This window comes from Aspergillus multicolor (assembly GCF_047715735.1).
Source record: "Aspergillus multicolor strain CBS 133.54 unplaced genomic scaffold BDW74scaffold_50, whole genome shotgun sequence".
Taxonomy (NCBI): domain Eukaryota; kingdom Fungi; phylum Ascomycota; class Eurotiomycetes; order Eurotiales; family Aspergillaceae; genus Aspergillus; species Aspergillus multicolor.
Genome location: NW_027396001.1, coordinates 26,402 through 39,592, shown reverse-complemented (window position 1 = coordinate 39,592; position 13,191 = coordinate 26,402). Strand labels below are relative to the sequence as shown.

General features: G+C 50.0%; 5 protein-coding genes across 5 annotated transcripts; 2 read left to right on the top strand and 3 right to left on the bottom strand.

The window, feature by feature from the left end:
* Window positions 1-92: 92 nt before the first annotated feature.
* BDW74DRAFT_171544 (uncharacterized protein) lies at window positions 93-2,857 on the bottom strand (the record flags this gene model as incomplete). The annotated part of the gene is made up of 8 exons (XM_073727324.1): window positions 93-118; window positions 176-849; window positions 946-1,196; window positions 1,665-1,793; window positions 1,841-1,944; window positions 1,993-2,434; window positions 2,483-2,577; window positions 2,638-2,857. The coding sequence occupies 8 exons, from the start codon at window positions 2,855-2,857 to the stop codon at window positions 93-95; spliced, it is 1,941 nt and encodes a 646-aa protein (XP_073578093.1).
* Window positions 2,858-3,229: 372 nt separating this feature from the next.
* On the top strand, window positions 3,230-5,494 carry BDW74DRAFT_115835 (putative MFS transporter). Its single transcript, XM_073721906.1, has 6 exons — window positions 3,230-3,837; window positions 3,890-3,985; window positions 4,039-4,323; window positions 4,371-4,592; window positions 4,639-5,164; window positions 5,214-5,494. Exons 1-6 carry the CDS (start codon window positions 3,601-3,603, stop codon window positions 5,450-5,452), a joined length of 1,605 nt encoding a protein of 534 aa, XP_073578092.1. The 5' UTR covers window positions 3,230-3,600; the 3' UTR covers window positions 5,453-5,494.
* On the bottom strand, window positions 5,382-7,852 carry BDW74DRAFT_115857 (Zn(II)2Cys6 transcription factor). Its single transcript, XM_073721907.1, has 4 exons — window positions 7,391-7,852; window positions 6,838-7,326; window positions 6,311-6,785; window positions 5,382-6,256 (listed from the first exon to the last, which is right to left on the bottom strand). The coding sequence occupies exons 1-4, from the start codon at window positions 7,639-7,641 to the stop codon at window positions 5,537-5,539; spliced, it is 1,935 nt and encodes a 644-aa protein (XP_073578091.1). The 5' UTR covers window positions 7,642-7,852; the 3' UTR covers window positions 5,382-5,536.
* Window positions 7,853-7,879: 27 nt separating this feature from the next.
* Window positions 7,880-9,532, top strand: BDW74DRAFT_115878 (uncharacterized protein). The gene is made up of 6 exons (XM_073721909.1): window positions 7,880-8,211; window positions 8,265-8,287; window positions 8,345-8,411; window positions 8,457-8,544; window positions 8,597-9,148; window positions 9,196-9,532. The coding sequence occupies exons 1-6, from the start codon at window positions 8,117-8,119 to the stop codon at window positions 9,418-9,420; spliced, it is 1,050 nt and encodes a 349-aa protein (XP_073578090.1). The 5' UTR covers window positions 7,880-8,116; the 3' UTR covers window positions 9,421-9,532.
* BDW74DRAFT_115865 (uncharacterized protein) lies at window positions 9,432-11,959 on the bottom strand. The gene is made up of 4 exons (XM_073721908.1): window positions 11,519-11,959; window positions 11,443-11,470; window positions 10,909-11,385; window positions 9,432-10,861 (listed from the first exon to the last, which is right to left on the bottom strand). Exons 1-4 carry the CDS (start codon window positions 11,890-11,892, stop codon window positions 9,644-9,646), a joined length of 2,097 nt encoding a protein of 698 aa, XP_073578089.1. The 5' UTR covers window positions 11,893-11,959; the 3' UTR covers window positions 9,432-9,643.
* Between the last annotated feature and the right edge of the window lie 1,232 nt (window positions 11,960-13,191).

The following is a 13,191-nucleotide window of genomic DNA, read 5'->3' as shown; positions in this document are numbered from 1 at the left end:
GATCAAAATGGTCAGAAGCACCAGAGAATGTATGACAACAATATTATGCATTAAGTCTATGTAGCCAGCGCCCTGGCCAGTCAGGATCTATCTCATTTGCCCGTCAAAAACAGCAAATCTGTCCCGTTATCGTTAGCCCTCCCTCTCACACAAGGAAAAGGAGTAAGAAACTCACTATACTGGCTCTCAGCCACCCAGCAATCAACAACCCTCATCCCTGCCCTCTCACAGAGACCTTCCCGTTCCCCAGGCCCATACTTATGACTCTTAACGGCGAGCAACCTCTTTCCCGCCGGAACAACAACCCCATCAAGTGTAACATCAACAGTTGCAACATAATACTGACAATGCGCGCCCTTCTCCTCATCCCAAACCCCAATAACATCCCAGTTCGCCAACTCAAACGCCTCATACCCAAGAATAGAATTCGCACGGACAAGCCCATTCTTCACGAAGCGGTGGTTCACGCCCTCGGGATCGTTATACGCATTAAGGACCTGGATGGGATCTTTACACCCGTCCAGACCCAGCAGGAACGACGTCTGACTCCCCGGATGCGCAAAGCTCTTCAGAAACTCCGACGCATCAGCCTTCTCGAAATTCCCGAGCGTCGAGCCGAGATACAGAATTGTTTTTGGACGAGTCTGGAGATCAGGATGCTGAAGCCACGCGCGGCCATCGTCGTATGTCCCAAGCAAGCCGAAACACCGGACGTGTGTGTAGACGCCCGCAGAGACAGGGCGGAGCGTGCGCTTCAGCTCGGGGTGCGAGACGTCGAGGGCGAAGTAGTCGATTGGACGGTGTAACTTCTCAAGGGCATCGAGGAGGATCTTCGTTTTGCGGAGATTCCTGGGCTACGTCAACACACATCCCTTAAAGTATCCTAGTCAAAGCCATGCAGCCAAGAGAATGGAACGGCGCAGGTGAGGGGTATACGGTACATACCCGCTCCCCAACTCAACAAGCATACTCCCGGCCGGAATACGGTCCGCGATCTGCAGGGCATATTTCTCGAGGAGTCCAATCTCCTCGCGAGTCAGATAATACGAAGGAGAGTACGTGACATCCTCAAAGTACTTCAGGCCCTGCTCGTCCCAGAGTAATAAGTCCGGCAGCGCCGCGGTATCGCTGTGTATACTCTGGCGCAGGGACTCGCGGAGCTCAACATCCTTCTTGTCGGAGCGGATATCAATAATCTGAGTGACGGAAGAATTCTGGGAGGGGTGCGGCTTCCCCGCTAAGCGAGGGACGGAGATACTCTCGAACATGGTGATGGATCACAGCGTGCGTAAGCAGTGGTGATCCCGGCGACGGGTTCTTATATACGACGCGCGAGATTCAGAATTCCACATTCCACCGCGTTGAGGTAAGAATGACCAGACCGTCTGGAAGCTACTCCGGGAAGTCGACCAACGGCAAATACTTCCAGGGCCCATGATTGGATGTAAATGGTGACAGCTACCTTAAAAACGCATGAGCTCATTTGATCATGGAGAATCGATCGTGGGCTGATCTTGCCCGATCCGGAATGACGTCAGAATTGCCCTAATTTTAGGTATGCTAGGTACATTTTTCATCCAGAAACATCAAGCCCTCTCGCCCAAAGCCTGCTTTCGGGATTTGGATTGGGGATCCAAGTACGGTGCCTCGCCCAGACTGCACACCCGGTCGCCTGTTCTGGTTTCGGCGTAGTCGTATGTCGCGCAGTGCCACGTTGACCGGTTATCCCAGATTGCCATGTCGTTCTTACGCCATTTGAAGCGGACTTGAGCGTCGTGGTTTTGTGTAACGAGCTACCAAGAAATTAGCAAGAGGCCGAGGTAGCCTGCGACCGACTCACGTTGAAGAGGTATGCCAGAAGCACATCCGACTCATCCTTGGTAACACCATTGATGCGCTTGGTAAAGCCCTTGTTGACATACACAGATTTCCACCCAGTGACCGCTAACAATGCGTCAGTAAGCGAATAAAAGTACACGAAAAATAACATACGATTCGTCCTTATAATAGGATGAACGGCCGTAAGTTCATCCCCCTGATTCAAGGGCGACCCACGAATCCCCTTGCGCAGAGGATTCCCCAACCGCCGCGCCTCATCATGGAAGAAAGTCGCATCATGAGTCGCAGTCAGTCGCTCCAGGAAAGCCGCCATCTCCGGCGATAAACGATCATAGATCTCGTACCCCGATGCCCAAAGGGTATCGCCTCCAGTCTTGGGGAGCGTGTGGATTTTGAGCATCGCATAGTCGGAGGGGACGCGCTCGAAGCTGATATCGGTGTGCCAGCCAGCAGAAGCAAAGCGACTGACATCGCTGAGCTGGTGCGTGAGGCCGCCGCCCTTCTTTTGCTTCTCGCTGCTGATGACGCTGATCTGGTCGCCCAGTTCACTTCCTTCCTCTGTCAGAGGGTGAACATGGAGTCCAGACGACTCCGGCTAGACGAGTCTTAGCCAGGATCACGATAAGGGGTGAAGCTAACTCACGCAGCCTGCAAGCCGAGTCAAGCTCTCCGCAAACTCGCGCATCTGCTGCGGCGTAACATCCTGGTCTCGAAGGAACACAACCCCACGTGTCGAGACTACCAGGGACCATAGTCAGCAAGATATCGGTGAGGGAAGCCAATCAAAAATCAACATACTCGTGACAGCCAGGTCCTGAATTAGCTTATCACGACTAGGTGACTGAAGGATTTCCTTAATCTGAAGGCCCTCAAACTGCGTGCCAATCACAGGGGTCAGATCCTGGGTATCGTAGGCATCCAGACTGCCCGAATACTCTAGCGGTGGCGAGAGCCTCGGTCGAGCATCGGTGTGACCTCCAAAGAGGGCTGGGCTATCTTCCTGGATTACGGTCGGCATGGTGGTTAATCTCTTTAGTTTGCGAATGACTCCTTCAACGGCGGCGAGGTGGGATTAAGAAAGAAGAACAGTCGATGGCGACATTTGTATGGCATTCTCCCCCCCACCGCATCCTGTCATACGGTGCGAATTTCCCCATGTTTGGGGCACGAGCGGAATCCTGGAAGGAACCATGCGGGACGCAGAGAGTCATGGCACAGGCCTAGCCTCGTAGCGCTGTCGGCGGGGCACCGGCGAAATTCTCGGAGAGCCGCTTGAGTGGACCGGCCATGTTGCCAAAGCAGGTTTAGATCCAGCATGACAGGCCAGAAGCCGGAGAATCCGTCGCACCAGGGCAGAGACTGCGTATAGGGTGGTCGTCCTCTTTTCCCCTGGTCCTTGTTCAAATGGTGCTGAGAGGGGGTATGTCAAGCTTAACCACCTCGAAAACTCCTTTTTATAAGCTTTCCGACCATGGAATTCGTTCAGGGCATCAACAGGGACCAAGAATGTGAAATGCGCCACCCCGCAATGATGTGCTCGGAGCTGGCAGTGGTGTAATGGCCCTAGTGCGGCCTGTTTGTTGCCAACGGTTGCAAGGGCTCGATTGCGAATAGCTACAGGCAAAAATGCTCATCCTGCCATCGGACCAGGCGGGAGTTTTACAGGCATGTATATAAAGGTGAGTGCGACTCGGGTTATATCCCGCTCACAACATCTGGTTTGCATTTCTTTTTTCTCGGGGACAGACGCTACTTGCAGCCATGGTCGACATCGAACAGAGCGGAAAGAGTACGCTGTACACTCGGGCACAGGAAGATGAAAAGGGTTCCAAGATACCACCTGCCGTTGGACAGGAAAACCTCGCTGGGGTGACTCCTCCGCATGCCTCCTATGAGGGCCATCACCGTTTCGATCCCACAGCGACATGGACCGAGGAAGAGGAGAAGAGAGTGGTCTGGAAGACTGACCTGATGCTCATGACATGGCTCTGTTTGATGGTATGTGTATATTCCGGAGACCGAAAAGAAGTCGCTAAATGATTTGCTTTAGTTCTTCGGGCTTCAGTTGGATCGCGGCAACCTTTCCAATGCATTGACAGACAGCTTCTTGGATGACCTCAACATGACCACCGATGACTATAACAACGTACGTATAAGCGTCGCTTTGGAGGCCAAAGTCTGACTGACGGGAGACTGCAGGGAAACACGATTCAGCTCCTTTGCTTTCTTGCCGCCGAGTTTCCAGTGCAGCTTCTCACCAAGCGCTTCGGATTCCGACGGGTGCTGCCTATCCTGATGCTTCTCTGGAGTCTGGTTTCCTGGACCCAGTCTTGGATGACGAGCCGTGCAGCATTCTACGTGACCAGGGCGCTGATTGGGGCCTTCGAAGGTGGTTTCATTCCGGGTACAATTTTGTTCGCGACATACTTCTACAAGACCAAGGAGCTCTCCATCCGATTGTCTTTCTTCTGGTCCACTTTGAATGTGAGAAACTCCGTACGCAGGCTTGCCCAGTACTAACGACGGCCTAGGTCGCTCGTATCATTTCGTCTTTGTTGGCGGCTGGTATTCTTGAGATGAGAGGGACCAGAGGGCACACTGGCTGGTTTTGGCTGTTCCTAATTGACGGTCTCATCACATTCGTGATTGGACTCTTCGCCTTGTTCTACCTGCCGAGCTCGCCAACCAAAACCAAAAGTATCTTGTACCCCAAGGCATGGTATACCGAACGCCAAGAGGTGATCATGATCAACGTAAGTTCTCGCAAAACGTTTGCAGTCGTCAACTAACAAAAATCAGCGTCTCCTTCGAGATGACCCATCCAAAGGACTGACTGACCTGCATGAGCCTGCGACCCTCCAGGATATCCTCAATGCATGGAAGGACAAATCTATGTGGGGGCTTTACTTCATCGGCTTGGTTGCCTATATCCCGCAAAGCCCTGTCCAGGGATACCTGTCCCTGACATTGAAACGACTCGGCTTTACGACCTTCGAGTCAAACATGTTGTCGATTCCATCTGCTGCGCTCCAGATCATCCTCATGCTCATCCTATCGAAGAGCAGTGAGTACTTTGGGGAACGAACGTTCCACTGCGTGTTTGGCGAATTCTGGTCCCTCCCCTTACTAGCCACTCTGCTCGGTCTTCCTGATCATGGATACAACTGGGGCAGATTTACCGTCACCACGATGATTTCAGGATATCCGTACTTCCACCCCATCGTGTCTTCGTGGATTTCGGAGAACACATTCGACGTCAAGAAGCGAGCCATCACCGCCGCAACATACAATGTCATTGTGCAGATGGGCTCGGTCATTGGTTCACGTAAGTCAACTCCGACCCAAGCACAAGATCACAGGCTGACCTTGAACAGAAATCTACCGTAGTTACGACTCACCGTACTATTATCAGGGCAACAAGGTTTTGATTTCAATCTGCGCCTTGTCGTTGGTCGTATTTATCGTTCAGCGCGAATATCTCAGGCACTTGAATCGCCAGAAAGAGCGGAAGTGGGACGCCATGTCTTCGGAGGAGAGGATCGACTACCAAGCCGACCTTGCCCAGCGAGAGAAGGATGGCAACAAGCGACTCGACTTCCGGTTTAAATACTAGACTCGAATGGCTCTCTTGCTGTGCTTTGGTTTGACTTTCCCTTTTGGTCGAAGCCGGGTTATAGCACTTAACGGTCTAATGGTGTCAACTGAAGGCGTTTAGTCGTGCAATTTGAGCATCTGCGACGGAATTTGTAATAGGTAGATAGGAATCTAGGCAAATGTAATCTTGACGAGAATCAGACAGAGCGTTAGTTGTCACGGGACCGAGTGCCCCTAAATCAACGTCTGTGGACATCGTAGAAGCAGTAAGCCCACTTAAATCGGCGCTAAGATGCTGATTTGATGAGTAGACAAAATGATCATAACTAGACTGGGCATAGCTCCATGTACCCCCATGGTTCTCGACGGGCAGACCGTAATGCATTAGTGAGGTAGTCGAATCGGCGGTGGACCGGCTGGCATGGCCGACACCATCGTCCGGCCGATCTATCGTTTCGGCTAGTCCATCAGGCCTATTCGCAATTTCGGTGTCACTAGCCCCATCCTGAAAAGAAGTGTTTTGCGTTGGGTCGTCGTGGTAGTGAGTTGTTGCAACGGTTTCAAGGTGCTCTTGATCGATCTCCTGGCCCAAGGACGGGAGTATGTTTGCAGGACGCATAAAATGCGCCTTGGCGACCTTACCATATAGTAGGTTGACCAAGGTGTTGTCCTCGCCGTCTGTCAATGCAGCCAAAATAGAGTGAAGGCGTGCAAGTACATTACTTGGCCGACTGTCTTGGTCCCATCGAGACAAGTCTAACACCATGGCGGTACTAGTAACCGCGTCGGCTAGGGAGTTGGCGATCTCGTATAGTTTCAACTGCTATTTTCCAGGTTAGCGAGTGACTTGGCTTAGGACACGAATAACAGCACTTACCATGCCAAGCCCATGTGCTTGGAGAGCCACTCGAGGTAACTGGTAAACAACCTTGACCAGATCTCTTCCGACCATCAACGGAAATATTGGCGACAGGAACCAGTTGGCTGCAGGGGATTGGGCAGTTTTGCGGTGGGATAAGGCCTTCCATGTAAGAATGCGCATCCAATGTCTTGTCACGCAAATATCGGCCCGCTGAACGTCTGATACCCGATCCATGGCTCCAAAGCCATCGGAGGAACTCCCTTCCAGAATTTCATCGAAATTGGTACCAGTGGTGTTGTTGGAGCCGAAAGGGGATTCGAGTCCCAGGTGATAGTCTTCCACGATATCGAACATGCGGGTTTGTTCGAATATCCTAAACAGCGCCAGCAGCTTGAGAAACGCAGGTAGGACTTCGTCATTTGCATCCGATTCAGGCATCGCAGTGTCTGTTTTGAGAACGACGGGAAGTTTGTGAAGAATGCAGACACCACTACCAATTTTGTGTTAGAGTAAGGTCCAGCACATACCTATTTTGCACTTACCGCTCCGTAACAAACAGCAGCCATAGCACTCGGCGGCGGAGTTTCTGTTCATCGGCTGCCAGGGCAGCATACGATGCCTCGCGATGGAGGTACATCATTTGCGCCAAGGTAATGGCTTCTCTAAGGTATAGAACCGACTCGCTTCCTCCGGGCTGTTGGTTTTCGTAGTATACATGTAGGAAGAAGGCCGTCCGCACACTGTTCAAGTTCACGCGCGATCGATAATCAAATCGTCTCCGTGCCTCCAAGCACTGCGTAACAAGGGTTTCCGCAGTGACTGAGCGTTCGGTGGTTGCGCTTTCTCCCAGCCGGAGCTGAGCCATTGTCGCAGCCGCTATACTGGTCGCGAGTGCTACCGTCTCGTAGTTGTCTCGTTTGGAGTGTCGTTGCAGATCTGCGATCAAGCTATCAACGTGCACGATCGGCCAGACCGGATACATGCGGACATGATAAATGTAGAGGAGCGGCGCGATGGAACTCATCGGTAAACTAGCAGTTTCGGGGGTTAGAACAAATAAGCACATAGAGATGAGATGGTGGCGCAAAGAATCACCTTTTCGAAATCTCGTCGTCATTGTTTAAGGAGGATGCTTGCTGTGCATCCGTTCGTTGAGTTTCCTCGATAAGATGCCTTGTCGCGGCACGCAACTTCTGGGGACCTCGGGTCTGATGCATGCGATTGTAGGTGCAGTGGACGCGCGCATTCAAGCAAGGCCTGCAAGGATGCCCTCCACCACATCGCACTTTGCGAATTTTGCAGGCATCGCAAGCCTTTTTGGTGACATCGGCCCTGGACGGATTCATCGAGTCTTTTGCCCAAAAATCCACGGGTCGTGACACATGGATTGAGGAATTTGCGGAGGTTGGAGATACTCCCGAGGTCGCCCCTCAAACGTCCCGCTGACAGGGATCCCCAGCATGACTCGGTGGTGATTGGGTGCTCAGGGCTTCGTGCAGGAAAGCAGCGATGGCGTCTTTCTCCCCACCCAACACGCCATCACCGGCTCCACTTCTGTATACATCGGCCACGTCCTAGCCAGTGTAGACGCTCATCGGGCGACTTTGTCCTGCAGTGGTTGGATACAGCACTGCTCCATGAGAGAATTCCAGACTGACCTGGCCGACCACTCGTGGGGACCGACCTAGACCCTCCGAGCTTTTCTCCGAGACTTGTTAATTGCCGGCAGCAGCGAAATGAGAGTTTTAAATCGACTGTGTCGCCTTTCTCAAGAACTGACTTGCAATCGCTTCTCTATCCACACCTCTGGAATTGAGCAAAATGGCTTGGCCGAACAAGAACAAGGATATGATCTACCGCCGAGTAGGCAATTCAGGACTGCACGTCTCTGCGCTGGGCCTGGGCGGTTGGCTAACGTGAGTCGCTGCAACCAAATCGCCACAGTTGCGGCTAACTGTTTTCTACATAGTTTCGGTGGCCATGTCGGCAATGGTACCATTCTACGGATCTCTCGATGGTGAAGGGAAACGCTGACAAAATCCGATGCAGAGACTGCATTTGAATGCATGAAGCAGGCATATGACTGTGGTATCAACTTTTTCGACACAGCCGAAAGGTATGCAGCCGCTCTCGGTACGACAATCAGAAGCTGACGAGAAAGCTATGCCGGTGGTCAATCTGAGATCGTGATGGGCCAGGCCATCAAGAAATACGGGTGGAAGCGAAGCGACATTGTTATCAGTACAAAGGTAAGTTGAGGAAACAACTCCCAAATTGAGCAGCAAAATAACGTGGCGGCAGCTCAACTGGGGTCTCGCAAACGGGGAGATTCTCATCAACAACCACGGGTTATCCCGCAAGCATATCATTGAGGGCACCAAGGCGTCACTGGAACGACTCCAGCTGGACTATGTTGACATAATCTATGCCCATCGCCCGGATCGGCTTACACCGATGGAAGAGACGGTCAGAGGGTTCAACTTTGTTATTGAGAAGGGCTGGGCCTTTTATTGGGGAACCTCCGAATGGTCAGCAGATGAAATCGCAGAGGCGTGCGGCATTGCCAAATCCTTGGGTCTAATTTCTCCAATCGTCGAACAACCACTCTATAACATGCTCGACCGTGAAAAGGTCGAAGGGCAGTATCAGCGACTTTACTCGAGATTCGGGATAGGTCTGACGACCTTCTCGCCATTAAAGATGGGACTTCTCAGTGGCAAATATAACAACGTGTCGGCTCCTCCTCCAGGATCTCGTTTTGCGGAGAGTAAAGACGAATTTGCTCGCGGGGCACGAGATACCTGGGATAGTGAGCAGTGGGCAGGCAATGTCAAAAAGATCGCCGGATTACAGGTAGGGCAATCCTTCGCGCGGTCGAGAAGCTTTGCTAACAGCAAAAGTCTTTGGCGGACAAGCTTGGTGTGAAGCTGTCGCAGCTCGCGCTTGCCTGGTGTTTGAAGAATGAACATGTCTCCTCCGTCATTACCGGTGCCTCGCGACCGGAGCAAGTCATCGACAACGTGAAGAGTCTAGAGATCCTGCCAAAATTGACACCCGAGATCATGGCGGAACTAGACGAATACCTTCAGAATCGGCCAGCGCAGGATCCTGCAAGGCAAGATTGATTACTGGGCAGCAGGAAAGTGTGCGATGAGCGCCGGTGAGGGAAGGTCGACCCATGGCTCAAAAAACAGAACTCGACAAGGGATCTTGTACGCGACTCGGACAAGAAGCTTTTTGCGGTGCCGACGCCTCGAAGCGTTTCATGAATGTATATACATTACCTCCCGAGAGATCAGTCCGGAGCTATTGAGTAAATCGATCATGTCCGTATTTCTCGCATGCGCTTCATATACCCCAGTTCATAAACGACCAGTCCGACGAAGCGAATATACCATCGGTGGATAATGGATCAGAAATGTCAAGAGGCATCCACATCTCAGTTCCGGAATATGAACCGTTTCCACCCAGGCTGGGCAGTGAGTTATTGAAAGTCATGTTTTCCTGGACCGGCCAAGCAGCTTCCTGGCGACCAAAACTAGTCGCGATCGAGGACTTTTCCAATTCACCGTTTCCTTTAACCCGAGTCAGCTCTGCTTGCATCATCGTGACAATTTTCGGCTGCGGTGCCAATTGCCCTGACTGCCTTAAAGCTGATTGAGCCGCCTCCCAGGTCTCGAGAACGAAACTTGACATTGCGCAAAAGTGAAGCCCCGGGCACATGCGACGGAACAGGTTCGCACGATGTTCAAAGTTCTCGCTCAGCGCGCTCCATGCCTCCACTGCTCGGGTGCTCAGAGGACGCCTTCGCAAATTTTGTAAAAGATGAACATATGCTGGGAACGGAAAATACAGTTGCGCCATCCAAAGGTAGCGGTTGTCACTTGCATTCGATAGTAATTTGGTATCGCACTTTAGCATAGCGATCGCATACCCATCCGCCATATCACGTTGGGCCTGTGACTGGCGGACGCCCAAGTAGTTGGAATAATGTTCAAACAAGCGGCATTTTGCCAGCCATCCACGACACATCCAGACGGTTGCGGAGTGGAGAGGGTTGTCAGTAGTATAAAATCGAAGATATCGGTCATTCAACATTTGCTCCAATGCATTTAGCTCACGGTATTCTGGACCGGAGTCGCGATGGACTTCTCTTGCAACAGCTTTCAAGGGCGGACATGTGAAGTCGAGATAAAACGAAAAGTTGCGCAGGCAATCGGCCATGGCGCACCTAGCCGCGGTAAAAAGAGCTTCTGAAGACTGACTTTGCATTGCCGGCAAATCTTTCATCTCTGGTCTTAGATCAAAATCATTGACATTGCTTGGGATCTTGCAGTCCCAGAGTGGGGTGAGTTCCGTAGTGGTTCGGTAATCTGCCATCTCCCCGATTCGGGCATCAAATAGAACCAATGCCCACCAGAGTCTCCGACGCAGCTCTGCTTCCAACGGAGGGTATTTGGCGCACCGTAACTCACTGTGGATTCCCAGGCGTTTTGCTATGCGGATTGCTATGCCCAGGGCACTGGAAAGCGCTCGGGGATCACCAACAGCCAGCCAGAGGGATGTCTGATACCTTGAGCATATAGCAGCATTGCCAATGGATAGAAACTTACCAGATAGAAGAACAAAGCAGTTAGGATCTCACGATCATCCGTTCGCAAGAATCCACAGTTGATCAGGGCTCGGCGACAGCTACGCTGATAACATGGCAGGAGTTCGTCTCTCCGGGAGCCGAACCAGGCCTCGCACTCGTCTGGGGTAATGCTGAAAACCGCCATGCAGTATATGCCGAACATTAGCGCTTCTAGTCCGGGGCTAATCCGTTTCACGTCTGCAATGGCCTCCACAATGCGTCCTTGCAAGGTTGGTGTATGGGTGACTTTGAACAACGGATCCACCCTGTCCAAATACGTCTGCCAGAGACGGAAAATCACAGAGGGTTCGGGGTGATTCGAAGAAAGATCAACAGGGTTGTTTTCGCCGCCAAACAGAGGATCAGTGGTCTCAAATCCTTGGTCCCAGGCCTTTCTGACCACATCCTGGGGTAAAGCAGCGGCGGGTGAACCATGATCTTCATCAGACTCTGGCGACTACATTCGAAGTCAGCAATGCACTGAAGGTGGTATTGAGGTCTTTGTAGGACGTACGTTTTGGTTTACTGCCTCCCAAAGATCCCTAACAAAGATTAGCCATTGCAACGAAGCTTAGGGAGTTACCAATTACTTTGCCTCGTATGCGGACTCTGCTGACTTGAGTTGAGATAGTGAAGAGGACATAGACCGATCGCTCTCTTCTGGCTGTAAAGTGTCCGTAGTATGGTAGCCGTCATTCTTATCTGCTGGTTCAGCATGGAGTGGTTCAAATTCAATATCGTTTTTCCTGAGCAGCGTCTCATACTGGCGCAATCGACCAAGCAGCTCACGTTCCGGGAATCTTCTTTTCCGCTGACGCGGGAGAAGGCCGGCTGGCACGCATTGGCTGCTGGATTTGACGCAGTTGGCGCATGGGAATGTGCGGTCACACCGGACCTTCCGCTGCTGGCACAGAACGCATGACAAGACGCGGATTGGCTTGGTCGATTGGGAGGGGTCAGGCATTCCGAACGCGTCTGGCTAATTATCTCATTGGATCAAACAATATCAAGTAGAAATAATGATAATATAGGTTGGGAAAGGATTGATGGGTGATGGGTGTTGTTTGAACGCGAAGGGAAGGAGAAGGCTCGGGGATTTAGAATTTCCCGAGCGCTGACTCAGCGAGTCTCGGACATTGCCAACGCCCGACAAAGAGTCTACAGGTCACTTGACCAAAACCGTAGGGGCGCGCGACCCATACCTCGAATCATGTGAGCGCCAAGCTCATGAGTAAGTATTTCAGGTCTCGCGACCTATATAAATATTATATACAAACATTAAAATTCTGTTTACCTTTATTTACCCTACGTGCGTTGCTCTTTAAGTTTTTTTTATTCCTAATTTCCCAAGTGGTTAGTAACTGCTTGGTAACCAACTACTAACCCCTAAGTACTTTACAAGATGGACCCTAGCCCACTAATAATTATTAACACTAATAAAACTTTAAAAAGAGAGGATAACAAAGGTATTAAAGTAAGTATTTAAGTGCTTGGTAATTAGTTAATAACCTATTACTAACTAGTTTTTTTATAATAATATTTTATGCTGGTTTCTTTAACTAGTGCTAAAATATCTCCCCTTATAACTCTGTATATTAAATATATTAAAGACCTACCAGAGTATCTAATAATATATATTTAAGGCTATACTTATATTATTGCCTTTGTAAATTAAACCTAACCTGCAATAAAGCAGATTTTATAAAAGGTATATACTTCTTAAGTAGTTAGTAATTATTTACTAAGCACTTAGGTTTAATATATAAAAAAGTAAACCCAGGGACTTAAGTGGCCTTTATATTACTTATTTTTATTATACCATGCTTAAAAATAAATATAAAGATATTTAGGTATTTATATATATAAATACCTAAGCCCTTTGCTTTTATCTTGCTATTATACCTTTATAAATAAGACTACTTAAAATATAATTTAAGAGTCTTAGCAAGAGGTAAAGTTTAGGGAGATAGATATTATATAGTAAAATATATATAAATATGCTTTATTTAAATTATTAGATAAGTGCTGGCTAACTGCTTTTAGTTTTTATTAGGCAAAGACTAAACTTTTTGCTAAAGGCATGGCCTGCATTAATTAACTTTTATTATGCAAGCTAGTCTTTAAACACTACCTATACCCGGTAAGTCTAAGCTTTGCGCTCGGGAACCAGTTAGTAACCACTTGCTAAGTACTTTATAGAATATTCTTGGTGAACATGCACCCTATATTAAGTATGCTAATAAAAACCATGGGCTTTTAACTA

Bases quoted from the DNA above. Each gene is read 5' to 3' on its own strand.
- BDW74DRAFT_115835 (XM_073721906.1), top strand. From the start codon at position 3,601: ATGGTCGACATCGAACAGAGCGGAAAGAGTACGCTGTACACTCGGGCA. The intron at 3,838-3,889 runs GTATGTGTATAT...GATTTGCTTTAG, and splicing joins TGACATGGCTCTGTTTGATG to TTCTTCGGGCTTCAGTTGGA. The intron at 4,324-4,370 runs GTGAGAAACTCC...ACGACGGCCTAG, and splicing joins TCTTCTGGTCCACTTTGAAT to GTCGCTCGTATCATTTCGTC.
- BDW74DRAFT_115857 (XM_073721907.1), bottom strand. From the start codon at position 7,641: ATGAATCCGTCCAGGGCCGATGTCACCAAAAAGGCTTGCGATGCCTGC. The intron at 7,327-7,390 runs GTGATTCTTTGC...CGAAACTGCTAG, and splicing joins GACGACGAGATTTCGAAAAG to TTTACCGATGAGTTCCATCG. The intron at 6,786-6,837 runs GTAAGTGCAAAA...CAAAATTGGTAG, and splicing joins CTGCTGTTTGTTACGGAGCG to TGGTGTCTGCATTCTTCACA.
- BDW74DRAFT_115878 (XM_073721909.1), top strand. From the start codon at position 8,117: ATGGCTTGGCCGAACAAGAACAAGGATATGATCTACCGCCGAGTAGGC. The intron at 8,288-8,344 runs GTACCATTCTAC...AATCCGATGCAG, and splicing joins CGGTGGCCATGTCGGCAATG to AGACTGCATTTGAATGCATG. The intron at 9,149-9,195 runs GTAGGGCAATCC...TAACAGCAAAAG, and splicing joins AAAAGATCGCCGGATTACAG to TCTTTGGCGGACAAGCTTGG.
- BDW74DRAFT_115865 (XM_073721908.1), bottom strand. From the start codon at position 11,892: ATGCCTGACCCCTCCCAATCGACCAAGCCAATCCGCGTCTTGTCATGC. The intron at 11,471-11,518 runs GTAATTGGTAAC...AATCTTTGTTAG, and splicing joins GAGTCCGCATACGAGGCAAA to GGATCTTTGGGAGGCAGTAA. The intron at 11,386-11,442 runs GTACGTCCTACA...CTTCGAATGTAG, and splicing joins GGGAGGCAGTAAACCAAAAC to TCGCCAGAGTCTGATGAAGA.